Below are 12,059 nucleotides of genomic sequence, written 5' to 3' on the forward strand. Positions count from 1 at the left end.
TTTTTTGAGACAGAGTCTCGCTCTGTCGCCCAGGCCGGAGTGCAGTGGCGGGATCTCCGCTCACTGCAGCCTCCGCCTCCCGGGTTCAAGCAGTTCTGTCTCAGCCTCCAAAAGGGACTGCAGGAGTAGAGAAGGGGTTTCGCCACGTTGGCCAGGCTGGTCTCGATCTCCTGACCTTAAGCGATCTGCCCGCCTCAGCCTCCCAAAGTGCCGGAATTACAGACGCAAGCCACTGCGTCCGCCCTACACCCTTGAAGACCCCGCAGCCAAGGTCCTCTGGCCCTGCTCTGCGCGGCGCTCTGGTCTTGGGGCTCGGGACTCTTGTTATCCCGGGCAGGGGCCAGTCCGACCCTTTCACCCTTGCCTGGCACCGTCCCTGGAGCCTTGGCGTCCTAGCTTCTCCTCCCCGCGGGCTGGGGATGGAGTAGCCGGGCCGGAACCAGAGCGCAAAGCAGATGGCGAGCGCAGAGGTCGGTTCGGCCCCGCCGCGCCGTAAGGCAGCAGCCACCGTGGGGAAGGTGGATGCCGGAAGGGGCGTCTCCTGCGGGTCACCCAGAGGACAGTCGGCGGGGAATTCCGAGGGTGGGAGTGAGGAGAGGTGGGAGAGGCCTGGGCAGAGCGAGGCCCCGCGTAGGATAGGAACCATCGCCCGGTGCGAGCCTGACCTACCAGGGCCGGCAACTCCTCGGCAGAGCGACAGCGCGGGGTCTCAGAGCGCGGCTCGGAGCCGCACTAGGAGCGCTGGACCGTGGGGGAGAAGCTCGGAGGGCGGGTAGCTCCCAGTAAAGCGGCCTAGCGGGTAGGTACAGGGCCCCTCCCCTCGCTAGTCCTCACTGCCCGTTCTCCCTGCGCCGGGGCGCTCCAGGCCCCAGCCCTAACCCGGGCCTAGCGGCTCCCCACTCCATGACCTCTGGACGCCCCGTCGGGTCCAGACGCAACAGGGAGGGCGCGGGCGACCGGGCAGAGGGGCCGCGGGAGTTCAAGCGGGGCTCCGTGCGCGCCCCAGCCGCCCGCCTGTGCTGTCCCTGCAGATGTCGGGAGCTATCTTCGGGCCCCTGGAGGGCCCGAGCTCCCTGGACGCCCCGAGCGTCCACCCGCTGGTGTGCCCGCTGTGCCACGTGCAGTACAAGCGCCCGTGTCTTCTGGACTGCTTCCACGACTTCTGCGCCGGCTGCCTGCGTGGCCGCGCGACTGAAGGCCGCCTCACCTGCCCGTTGTGCCAGTAAGTGTCCCAAAGTTCCCAAAGACCCCCCAGACCCCATCCCCGCAGCCCAAGGTTGGCTCTGCCCGAGCTGGGACCCAGGTGCCAGGAGAGTAAGGCTCCAACTTCAGGCAGAACGACTGGGAGATGCTGCACCCAGTCCTTAGCTCTCCTGGCCAGAAGTTGCAGGCTTCAGCCCATTTTATAGATCAGCTTAACTGAGGCCTGGAGATTGCAGTTACTGGCCCAAGACCTCCCATCAAAAGTTAGGGGGTAGGGGTGGGGCTCCAGCACTGGTCAAGACACTCCCAGTAACTCGCTTTGGGTCTTAGAAGTCTTAGGTCCACAAAACACAGTTACAGTTATGTGGACTCAAGGAACCCAGGAGTGGCTCTAATTTGCCCAATGTTGTGAGAGGATGCCAAGGGGCAGCTTCTGCTTTTGATACTAGGGGCACCAACCCCACTGTCTGCAGGAGTGCCCAGGACTGGGCAAGGGTAGGGACCAGGGCAGGGTGAGCACTGGCTGTGATATTTATAGCAAACCCCAGAGCTGTGGTGCACCCCACCTCCCAACACAGCTATTTGTAGCTCCAGCCTGGAATGTGAGGGGCGGGGGTGGGGAGCCTTGGGGAAGGGGTGTCAGAATCTCAGGGCCTGGGCTTCTCTGCAGACACCAGACGGTGGTGAAGGGTCCTAGCGGGCTCCCACCGGTGGACCGGCTGCTGCAGTTCCTGGTGGACAGCTCGGGGGATGGCGTGGAGGCGGTGCGCTGTGCCAACTGTGACCTGGAGTGCAGCGAGCAGGCAGGGGCGGCGGGGCGGGCGGGTGAGGAGTAGAGGGTACCAGATTACAGTCCCCAATGCTTGCACATGCACCCAGCATATCTTCAGAGGATGACCTGGCAGTGGATTCTCCAGCACCTCCCTAGGGCATGTCGGCCCCGAATGTGAACCCCTTTATGCCAGTGGGGAGACTGAGGTCCAGAACAAGGGACTTGAGCCAGTGTCCAGACAGTGGCAGGAGCTAAGGCCATTCGATCTGGGGAGAACTCACTGATCCCCAATTCAGGGTGGAGTTGTGGACCTGCACAGGAAGGGCAGTCCAGTTTGCAGGCCTGGGCCGACCCTGAAGGGCCTCTGCTACCCAAGTGGCATAGAAGCAGCTACAGCCCAGGGGAGATGGGGACAGCATGCTGTTCCCTCTGGGCTGTAAAGGGCACGGGGGACTCTGGCCTGTGGAGGCCAGAAAATGTATTGGGAATCCCAGGAGGACGGCCCGACCGGGGCAAAAGCTCCAGCCTTCAGGGCAAGTGCTGAGAAATGTGTGACCCAGAAGTACAGAGAGGATTAGCAAGAGGTAGGGACTGCAGGTAGGGCCTGTTATGTCAACCATTGCATGTGCCCATACCAGGGCTGCAAGCCAAGCCCTGGACTCCAGCCCTGGGTCTGGCTTGGGGAGGAGAACCTTAAAGCTCTCACTGCTCTTCCCCTCCCCCGCCCAGGTGTGACTCCAGACTGCCAGGGTGTTCACCACCTTTTGGCCACTATTGAGTGTGCCAAGAGGGCCGTGAGAGGCCTTCACACCCCTTTTGTTGCAGGTAAAAATATATATATATATATGGTGTTTTTTTTGAGACGGAGTCTTGCTTTATTGCCCAGGCTGGAGTGCAGTGACGCCAACTTGACTCACTGCAACCTCCGCCTCCCGGGTTCAAGTGATTCTTCTGCCTCAGCCTCCTGAGGAGCTGGGACTTCAGGCACCCGCCACCATGCCCGGCTAATTTTTGTATTTTTATTAGAGACAGAGTTTTGCCACGTTGGCCAGGCTGATCTCGAGCTCCTGACCTCAGGTGATCCGCCCGCCTCGGCCTCCCAAATTGTTGGGATTACAGGCGTGAGCCACCGCACCCCGCCTCGGTGAAATGTTTTATAAAGGCAGTTTCTGCCCTCTCTTCCTGTCCCCCACCCCACTCCACGGACCTACTTAATCAGCCTCTGAGCCGCAGTGCCCTCATCTGTAAACCGGGTATATCAGAGCGCCAAGTGCCTAGATTACAGGAAAGAGCTGCGTTTAGCCGCGCACTCCGCCACAGCTGGGACAAACACGCGCAATGACACCCGTCGGCTGCGGTTCCCGCGCCGGCCGCGGTCGGGCTCTGGCGCTCCTGAGCCCGCGCTCGGTCCGCAGGACGTGGAGACCACGTACTTCTGCAACACGTGCGGACAGCCCCTGTGCGCGCGTTGCCGCGATGAGACGCACCGAGCACGCATGTTCGCGCGCCACGACATCGTGGCCCTGGGTCAGCGAAGCCGCGACGTGCCCCAGAAGTGCAGTGAGTGAGGCTTGCGGGACCGGGGACCTGGGGGTGGGAACAGGGCGGGCACTGCCCGAAGCCCTCACCACCGCCCCCTGCCCCCGCAGCGCTGCACGCAGAGCCCTACCTCCTGTTCTCCACCGACAAGAAGTTGCTGTTGTGCATCCGTTGCTTCCGCGACATGCAGGGGTGCGTAGCGGGGGCGCGAGGGGAGGGGGCTGGGGGCGGCCGGAGCGGGCCTCACCCGCCGCCTCCCGCAGGGAGAGCCGGGCGCACTGCGTGGACCTGGAATCGGCTTACGTGCAGGGCTGTGAGCGGCTGGAGCAGGCGGTGCTGGTGAGCGCAGGGGTCTGGCGCGCGGGGGCGGGGGTGTGGGGCCGCGCGGCGGCGCTCGCGAGCCTGACCCCGCCCTGTCCCCAGGCCGTGAAGGCCCTGCAGACGGCCACGCGGGAGGCCATCGCGCTGCTGCAGGCGATGGTGGAGGAGGTGCGGCACAGCGCTGCGGAGGAGGAGAACGCTATCCACGCCCTCTTCGGCAGCATGCAGGTGCGGGGTGGGGGTTGGGGAATAAACAACCCAGCCGGGAACTGGCGACACAGGGCCGGTCCCTAGGCCTTGTGGATTTCCAGCGTAGTGGGGCAGCAGGCCTTGCACCAAGCACTTTCCTGGAGTTGCTAGGACAACTGAGAGGGGAAACCAGGGCCTGCTCCAGGCTGGTGGTGGGGATGTGAGGTGGTCAGGAAAGACTTCCCTGGGGAGGTGACATTTAGGGTGAGAGGACCCAAGCCCTCAGGCAGTGGATGCAGGGCTGGTAGGTTGGAGAGATACCTAACCAGCAGGTGGCGGGGGTCCGGGGGGTAGGCATGGTGGGAGGTGGCAGGGCTGGGGCACAAATCAAGAGCATGCTCGCCATCTCTCCCAGGAGAGGCTGGCAGAGAGGAAAGCGGTGCTGCTGCAGGCTGTGCAGAGGTGAGCTGGGGGAGGGGGGCTTGCTTCCTTTGAAACCCCTTGGCCTCCATGCCCTCAGCTCCGAACCTGGGCATTCCACCCTGAGGAGCAAGACATCCGAATGTCCTCCCAGCTAAGGAGGGCAGCATGGCTCAGGGTCAGAGAAGGGGTTCGGGGACGGACATGCGAAGATGGCTGGGGGGATGGAAATGCCCGTCCCTGCTCCTGGCCCCCTGGAGACCAGGCAGCCCCCTTCCCCCAGCCAATACGAAGAGAAGGACAAGGCCTTCAAGGAGCAGCTCTCTCACTTGGCCACCTTGCTGCCCACCCTGCAGGTACAGAGAGCTTGGGGTGCGGGTGGGTCCCTCCTCCCCGGCCAGGCACTGAGCAGCGTCTCCTCCCCCAGGTCCACCTGGTCATCTGTTCCTCCTTCCTCAGCTTGGCCACCAAGGCTGAGTTCCTGGACCTGGGCTATGTGAGTCTCCTCTGCTCCTGCAGATGCCCCCTCCCCACCAGAAGCCCACCCTGTAGACCAAAGCCACCAACTCAGGAGTGGGCAGCCTGTCACCTGGAGCCTGGTCCAGGGGTCTCGGGACTGACCCCCTCCCAACTCCATCATCTGCAAAGCAGTTAGGGCCACTGTTACAAGGACAGGGAAGCCAGGAAGGGGGCATGAGCCTCCGGTCCTCCATGGGGTGGAGTGACCACTGGAGTCCAGCCGCCCCCTCTCCTATGGATTTGCAGATGGGGTGGGGGGTTTGTCTGGATGAGTCCCAGAAGAGGGCGGGCACCGCTAAGGGACACCAAGTCAAGTGCCAAAGACAGATGTGTTTCACCTCCATCTCCCCTCTTCCTGCCCCTGGCTGCCACACCTCCACCGGCCTGAGGCCCTCCTCACTACCACAGGAGCTGATGGAGAGGCTGCAGGGCATCGTCACGCGGCCGTACCGCCTAAGGCCTGTGCGGAGCAGCAAGGTGTGCAGTGGCCTGGGTGGGCCAGGGTCGGGGGCCCCGCAGGGCAGTGGAGGCCACCTCATGACCCCATCCTGCTGCCCAGATTGCCAGTGACCACCGAGCCGAGTTCGCGCGCTGCCTGGAGCCGCTGCTACTGCTGGGGCCACGTCGGGTGACAGCTGCTGCAAGTGGTGCTAACATGTGAGCGGCAACTGGGGAGGCCAGGCACAAGGTCCCCGACACTGAGGTGTGGGGGAGGGTGGGTGCTGAGAGGCCAGATTACCAGGGAGAAGCCAGGTGCCACCCTTCCTTCCTCCATCCTTAGCTCGACACCCTCCCAGCACAGTGTCTGGGTACAGGGGGTGGCCAGGGCGAGTCCTCTAAGTAGGGGAGCAGGAAGCCCTGGATCTGAAGTCCATGGCAGACCTGACTCGGAGCTCCGCTAAAGGAGAAGGGGAGGACTCAGGCCCCCAACCGCCACTGCAGCCTCCCCTGGGGTGGGGCACCTGGGGCTGGGCTAACCGCCACCTAGGTGGCCTGAAGTCATAGGGGGCCTGATTCCTGGACTCATCTGGGGAGGAGTTAGGAGAAATGCTGAAACAGCATGTGTGTGCCCAGGGGCCCCAAAGACTAAGAGAGACTGGGCCCACACTTCCTGTGTCCAGCATAGAAGTGAACACACCACTCGCTCAGTCCTAGCCCTGGCAGCATTCCGATGGACTTGCTCTTGGCCCCACACCCTGGAACCCACTCCAGGGACTTTAAAAAATAGATGTGGATGGGGCCGGGCGCGGTGGCTCACGCCTGTAATCCCAGCAATTTGGGAGGCCGAGGCGGGCGGATCACAAGGTCAGGAGATCAAGACCATCCTGGCTAACACAGTGAAACCCCGTCTCTACTAAAAATACAAAAAAATTAGCCGGGCGTAGTGGCGGGCGCCTGTAGTCCCAGCTACTCCGGAGGCTGAGGCAGGAGAATGGCGTGAACCCGGGAGGCGGAGCTTGCAGTGAGCCGAGATCGCGCCACTGCACTCCAGCCTGGGCGCAGATCGAGACTCCGTCTCAAAAAAAAAAAAAAAAAAGATGTGGATGTCCGGGTGAGGCCTTGCCCCAGGCTTTTCAAAGCTCCTGGTGGCTCTGCTGTGCTCCAGGTGGTGGAGAGGGCTGTGAGAGCCCGGAACAGTCCGGGGGGCTGCCCTGGGAGGCCAGGGGAGGGGCAGACTTCTGCACCCCCCTGCATCCACACTGGCTCTCTCCCCAGGCTGGCAGGGGGCTTAGGCCCCAAGGTGCTGACGGGGCCCCACTGCCCCTCCCCAGTAGGAAAGATGTCCAGGTCACCCGTCCAAAAGCCTACACTGCACCGGTCCATCAGCACCAAGGTGTTGCTGGCAGAGGGCAAGAACACGCCTTTCACAGAGCACTGCCGCCACTATGAGGACACCTACAGGGTGAGCGGGCAGGGATCTGCGCGGGGGAAATGTCCTAACCCACTCCTCAGCAAGGTACGCTCAGGAAAATTGAGTTGTCCCAGCTGCTGAACCTGGGAGCGATTCCTCCACAAACACCGAGTCCCGGGCAGTAAAAACAGCCCAGGGTGACCCACGCTCTCACACAGCCTCTCTGTGCAGCATCTGCAGGCGGAGATGCAGGGCCTAAAGGACCAGGTACAGGAGCTGCACCGAGACCTCACCAAGCACCACTCGCTCATCAAGGCGGAGATCATGGGAGACGTCCTGAGCAAGTCCCTGCAACTGGACGTGCAGATCGCCTCGGAGCACACCTCCTTAGAGGGCATGAGGGTCGTCTTCCAGGAGGTAGCCCTCCCAAGGACTCTAACTCCAGTCCCACCTGTCAGGGGACACCTGGGCTACCCTGACAGTAAGCAGGGAAAGAGGACCTGGCTTGTGCCTTATAGGACTCTCATGCGGCAGGGTCTGGAGCCTGGGAGTCTTTGCTGCTTGGAATCACATGGACCTGGCTGGGGGGTGCTTTGTAGATCCGAGTAGCTAGAGATAGCAGTGCCACCACTGTAAATTCCAGCTCACTGCCACATCCAATGTCCAGCTTTTCTCTTTCAGATTTGGGAGGAATCCTATCAGCAAGTGGCTAATGAGCAGGAGATTTATGAAGGTTCCAGGAAGTTGGCTGCTGAGTGAACCCCCTGTCCCGGAGCTAACCCACATGCTAGCAAGGGAGGAAGTCAGGGTCGGCCACTAACCAGATGCAAATCCGCACACTCCTCACCTTAGCGCTTGACTGTGCCTCCCGGCTGCTAACCGGCCCCAAATGATGCATGTGGGGTCAGGACTCATTGAGAAGAATGCCCCCACCAAGTGCCTCACTCTTTAATTAGAGGTCACCATGGAAATGGTCGGGATATTTAGATGGTGCCTGGCTTGAGCGAAAACCTGAAGCCAGGTGCTTCAGGATTAAGACCCCATGCTCTGGCCTTGGCCCCACAGCCCAGCTCCATGACCTTCTCCAGCTGAGGCAGGAGAATGCCTACCTGACCACCATCACCAAGCAGATCACGCCCTACGTCCGCTCCATTGCCAAGGTGAAGGAGCGGCTGGAGCCCAGGTGAGGCCAAGGGGTGTTCCCAGGGCCACCGAGACTCTTCAGAATGTGCTTGGGGACTGGGTGCGGTGGCTCACGCCTGTAATCCTAGCACTTTGGGAGGCTGAGGTGGGCAGATTACCTGAGATCAGCAGTTCCAGACCAGACTGGCCAACATGGTGGAACCCCATCTCTACTAAAAATACAAAAATTAGTCATGCATGGTGGCTCATGCCTGTAATCACAGCTACTGGGGAGGCTGAGCCACGAGAATCGCTTGAACCTGGGAGGTGGAGGCAGAGGTTGCAGTGAGTTGAGGTCACGCTACTGCATTACAGCCTGGGCGACACGGTGAGACCTTGTCTCAAAAAAAAAAAAATGCATGGGAAAGGTGCCACACCCACAGGACCCCGTTCAGGAAAGTCAGCTGGCCAGGTCATGCAGGTTCAGCTGGGGCATCTGGGCGGACCAGGTGCCGGACATTTGCAAAAGCATGGTCACAGTGAGTGGGCTGCTCTGAGTTTCTGCTTTTAGGATCATAGTTGGTCCCTCCAACCCTCAAGAGTAGGTGAAAGCAGAAGGCACTTCCTAAGGGTGTCACGAGGGTCCTACTGGGCTGATCCAGGCGGCCGGACATGGAGGAGAGGGCAGGAACTTCATCAATGTAAGACAGGCCAAGCCTGTGCAGAGTCCTGACCAGGCTCTCTCAACACTGTACTCAGGCATCACCGGGCTTCCAGTGTCAGAGGGATCTTGGTGGCAAGTCTTCAGTGTTCCCGTCTCTGAGTCACTGGGCCCCAGGGTAGACTGGTTGCCCTGTAGGTCTAGGGAATGACTGGAGCCTGGGCTGTCCCTTCACCACCTGTGTGGTGAAGTGCCTGTCAGGTTTTGGGGGAGCCCACCTCCTGGTAACTTCTTGAGAAAGAGTGCGAAGGAGGTGCGTGTTTGGGGTGGCTGGGTCTGACAATGCCTCCATTCTAGCTTCACACTTGACAGTTTCACTGGGTATCAAATTCTAGATTGGAAATTCTAGATTGGGAAGAATTCTCCTTCAAAGGCATCGTTCTCTCGCTCTCTTGTCTTCTAGCTTCCATGGTTGTTGTTCATGAAGTCTGAAGGCGCTCAGACTTCTACCCTTGTAATGCGACCTACTAATTCTCTGTGGAAGCTTGTAGAATCTTCTCTTTGCTCCCAGTGTTCTGAGATTTCACTTTGGTGAGAGTCTATTTCCATCCATTAGGTTGGATACTGGCAGGCCCTTTCAACGTGAAAATTCATGATCTTCAGTTCTGGCATATTTCTTTTTTCTTTCTTTCTTTTTGAGATGGAGTCTCGCTCTGTCGCCGAGGCTGGAGTGCAGTGGCGTGATCTTGGCTCACTGCAACCTCCGCCTCCGGGGTTCAAATGATTCTCCTGCCTCAGCCTCCGGAGTAGCTGGGATTACAGGTGCGTGCCAACACACCTTGCTAATTTTTTCTTTTTTTTTTTTCTTTTTTTTTTTTCACACCTTGCTAATTTTTGTATTTTTAGTAGAGATGGAGTTTTGGCAAGTTCGCCAGGCTGGAATATTTCTTTTTTTTCTTTTTTTTTGAGACGGAGTCTCGCTCTGTCGTCCAGGCTGGAGTGCAGTGGCGCGATCTCGGCTCACTGCAAGCTCCGCCTCCCGGGTTCACGCCATTCTCCTGCCTCAGCCTCCCAAGTAGCTGGGACCACAGGCGCCCGCTACCGTGCCCAGCTAATTTTTTGTATTTTTAATAGAGACAGGGTTTCACCGTGTTTGCCAGGATGGTCTCGATCTCCTGACCTCGTGATCCGCCCACCTTGGCTTCCCAAAGTGCTGGAATTACAGGCGTGAGCCACCGTGCCCGGCCTTTTTTTTGTATTTTAGTAGAGACGGGGGTTTCACTATGTTGGCCAGGATGGTCTTGATCTCCTGACCTCGTGATCCGTCCGCCTTGCCCTCCCAAAGTGCTGGGATTATAGGCATGAGCCACTGCTCCCAGCCTCTTTTTCAATTTGTTGATTTCTTCACTTTTTCTTTTTGGAATTTCTATTGTTGGATATTGGCTCCCCTGGGCTGGCCCTCTAATTTACCTTTTCTGTCCCATTTCCCTTTTTTTTTTGGATGGAGTTTCACTCTTGTTGCCCAGGCTGGAGAGAAATGGTGCGATCTTGGCTCACCGCAACCTCCGCCTACTTGGTTCAAGCTATTCTTCTGCCTTAGCCTCCTGAGCGGGGGGGATTACAGGCTTGTGCCACCACACCCGGCTAATTTTGTATTTTTAGTAAAGACGGGGTTTCTCCATGTTGGTCAGGTTGGTCTTGAACTCCCGACCTCAGGTGATCTGCCCTCCTCGGCCTCCCAAAGTGCTGGGATTACAGGTGTGAGCCACCAAGCCCGGCCCTTTTTTTTTTTTTTTTTTTTTTGAGATGGGGTCTTGCCATGTTGCCCAAGCTGGTTTTGAAATTCCTGGGCTCCAGTGATCCTCCCGCCTCAGCCTCCCAAAATGCTGGGATTACAGGCGTAAGCCACCGTGCCAGGCATCTTTATCTTCCATTAAGTAGTTCATTTCTGCTATCTTGTTTTGCATTTCCAACAGCTCCTTCTGTACCCTGTTTCTTTTGATGGTATCCTGGTGTTTCATGGACACAATATCTTACCCCTCTGAGGCCGACGGTTTTTTTCCTTTTGGAAATTTTCTCCCTGAAGTGTTTCCTCCCAGTTGCTTTTTGCTTGTGAAAGTCTTTGTTTGTTTGAGACAGTCTCGCTCTGTCGCCCAGGCTGGAGTGGAATGGTGCCAATCTCAGCTCACTGCAGCCTCCACCTCCCAAGTTCAATCGATTCTTGTGCCTCAGCCTCCAGAGTAGCTGGGATTACAGGTGTGCGCCACCACGCCCTCTAAGCCTGTGTAGGTTTCTGTCTTCCAGGCTGAAGGTTTTTCTCAGATGTCAGGTCACCCCTTGAGTATCTGCTCATATTAGGAGTGGGGCAGGGTTGGAGCCATGAGGCAGATTGGAAGCTCTGAGCACAAGGGTAGTACTCTTGCAGAGGCCTTCACCACTCCACCTGGATTAAGGCAGGTCCCCCTGGCGCCCTGTACCACACACCTTTCCCTCCCTCAGCGTGTCTGCCCCAACCAACACACAGCTTCCATGAGGGCAGGGCCTGGCCCTCGCCAACCGCTGGACCTCAGTAAATATTTGAGGAGCAAAAGAATGAAACGCTAGGTGGGTGCATGAGTGGTGGCAGAGTTTGGTTCTGAGATTTCTGAGCTTAAGGCCATGCAGCAGCTGGCTCTGCTCCCTTGAGATTCTGGTGCCCACTCTCTTGCCAGGTTTCAGGCACCCGTGGATGAGCAGTCAGAGAGTCTACAAAACACGCATGACGACAGCAGGAACAGCGTGGCCTCAGCCAGGTAAAGCGAGTCTCTCTACCAGAGAGTGGGCACGCGATGTGGCTTCTGAGGCCAACAGGATGACAAAGGAAACTCCAGGCTTTTCCCCTCTGGCTCCCGCTCTGGGACCCTGCCTGGGCCTCTTTGTAAAACAAGGGGTCAGAGAGGCTCTCAGCCCAGATGAGTAACTTAAACAAGGGACCTCATAGATAAAACAGGTGTTACTTTGATAGACATGACCCCATTTTACCATTATTATTATTATTATTATTTTTTTTTTTTTTGAGACGGAGTCTCGCTGTGTCGCCCAGGCTGGAGTGCAGTGGCGCGATCTTGGCTCACTGCAAGCTCCGCCTCCTGGGTTCACGCCATTCTCCCACCTCAGCCTCCGAGTAGCTGGGACTACAGGCGCCCGCCACCTCGCCCGGCTATTTTTTTGTATTTTTAGTAGAGACGGGGTTTCACCATGTTAGCCAGGATGGTCTCGATCTCCTGACCTCGTGATCCACCCGCCTCGGCCTCCCAAAGTGCTGGGATTACAGGCTTGAGCCACCGCGCCCGGCCCCCATTTTACCATTATAAACAGCCGTGGCTGCTGCCTGCTTCCAGTTTCACCACTAGGAGCTGCACATGCTGACGCTAGGGGACTCGGGTCACTGAAATGAGAAAATGACCAAGGACTGTTCCCCA

The 12,059-nt window shown here is 58.6% G+C and overlaps 1 protein-coding gene across 7 annotated transcripts in view; it reads left to right on the forward strand.

Annotated features, from left to right (window-relative positions):
- Positions 1–12,059, forward strand: part of RNF207 (ring finger protein 207) — a 14,657-nt gene continuing 2,598 nt past the window's right edge. The window contains exons 1-17 of one of the 7 annotated variants that reach the window (XR_635384.4): positions 1–799; positions 1,032–1,222; positions 1,874–2,006; positions 3,391–3,535; positions 3,625–3,706; positions 3,778–3,853; positions 3,938–4,063; positions 4,440–4,486; positions 4,728–4,800; positions 4,872–4,940; positions 5,372–5,440; positions 5,523–5,620; positions 6,680–6,866; positions 7,047–7,232; positions 7,483–7,548; positions 7,881–7,998; positions 11,310–11,390. Coding sequence is in view for 6 of the 7 variants with exons in the window: in XM_009182021.4 (XP_009180285.1) it covers positions 1,032–1,222; positions 1,874–2,006; positions 3,391–3,535; positions 3,625–3,706; positions 3,778–3,853; positions 3,938–4,063; positions 4,440–4,486; positions 4,728–4,800; positions 4,872–4,940; positions 5,372–5,440; positions 5,523–5,620; positions 6,680–6,866; positions 7,047–7,296; positions 7,483–7,548; positions 7,881–7,998; positions 11,310–11,390 (1,811 nt within the window). In the remaining variant the exon portion in view is untranslated. Of the gene's footprint in view, positions 800–1,031; positions 1,223–1,873; positions 2,007–3,390; positions 3,536–3,624; positions 3,707–3,777; positions 3,854–3,937; positions 4,064–4,439; positions 4,487–4,727; positions 4,801–4,871; positions 4,941–5,371; positions 5,441–5,522; positions 5,621–6,679; positions 6,867–7,046; positions 7,297–7,482; positions 7,999–9,061; positions 9,349–11,309; positions 11,391–12,059 lie in introns of those variants that run through there. The other 6 variants (XM_003891041.5, XM_009182021.4, XM_017956697.3 and 3 more) reach the window with 6 other exon arrangements.

The sequence above is a fragment of the Papio anubis genome, chromosome 1 (genome assembly GCF_008728515.1).
Source record: "Papio anubis isolate 15944 chromosome 1, Panubis1.0, whole genome shotgun sequence".
Taxonomy (NCBI): domain Eukaryota; kingdom Metazoa; phylum Chordata; class Mammalia; order Primates; family Cercopithecidae; genus Papio; species Papio anubis.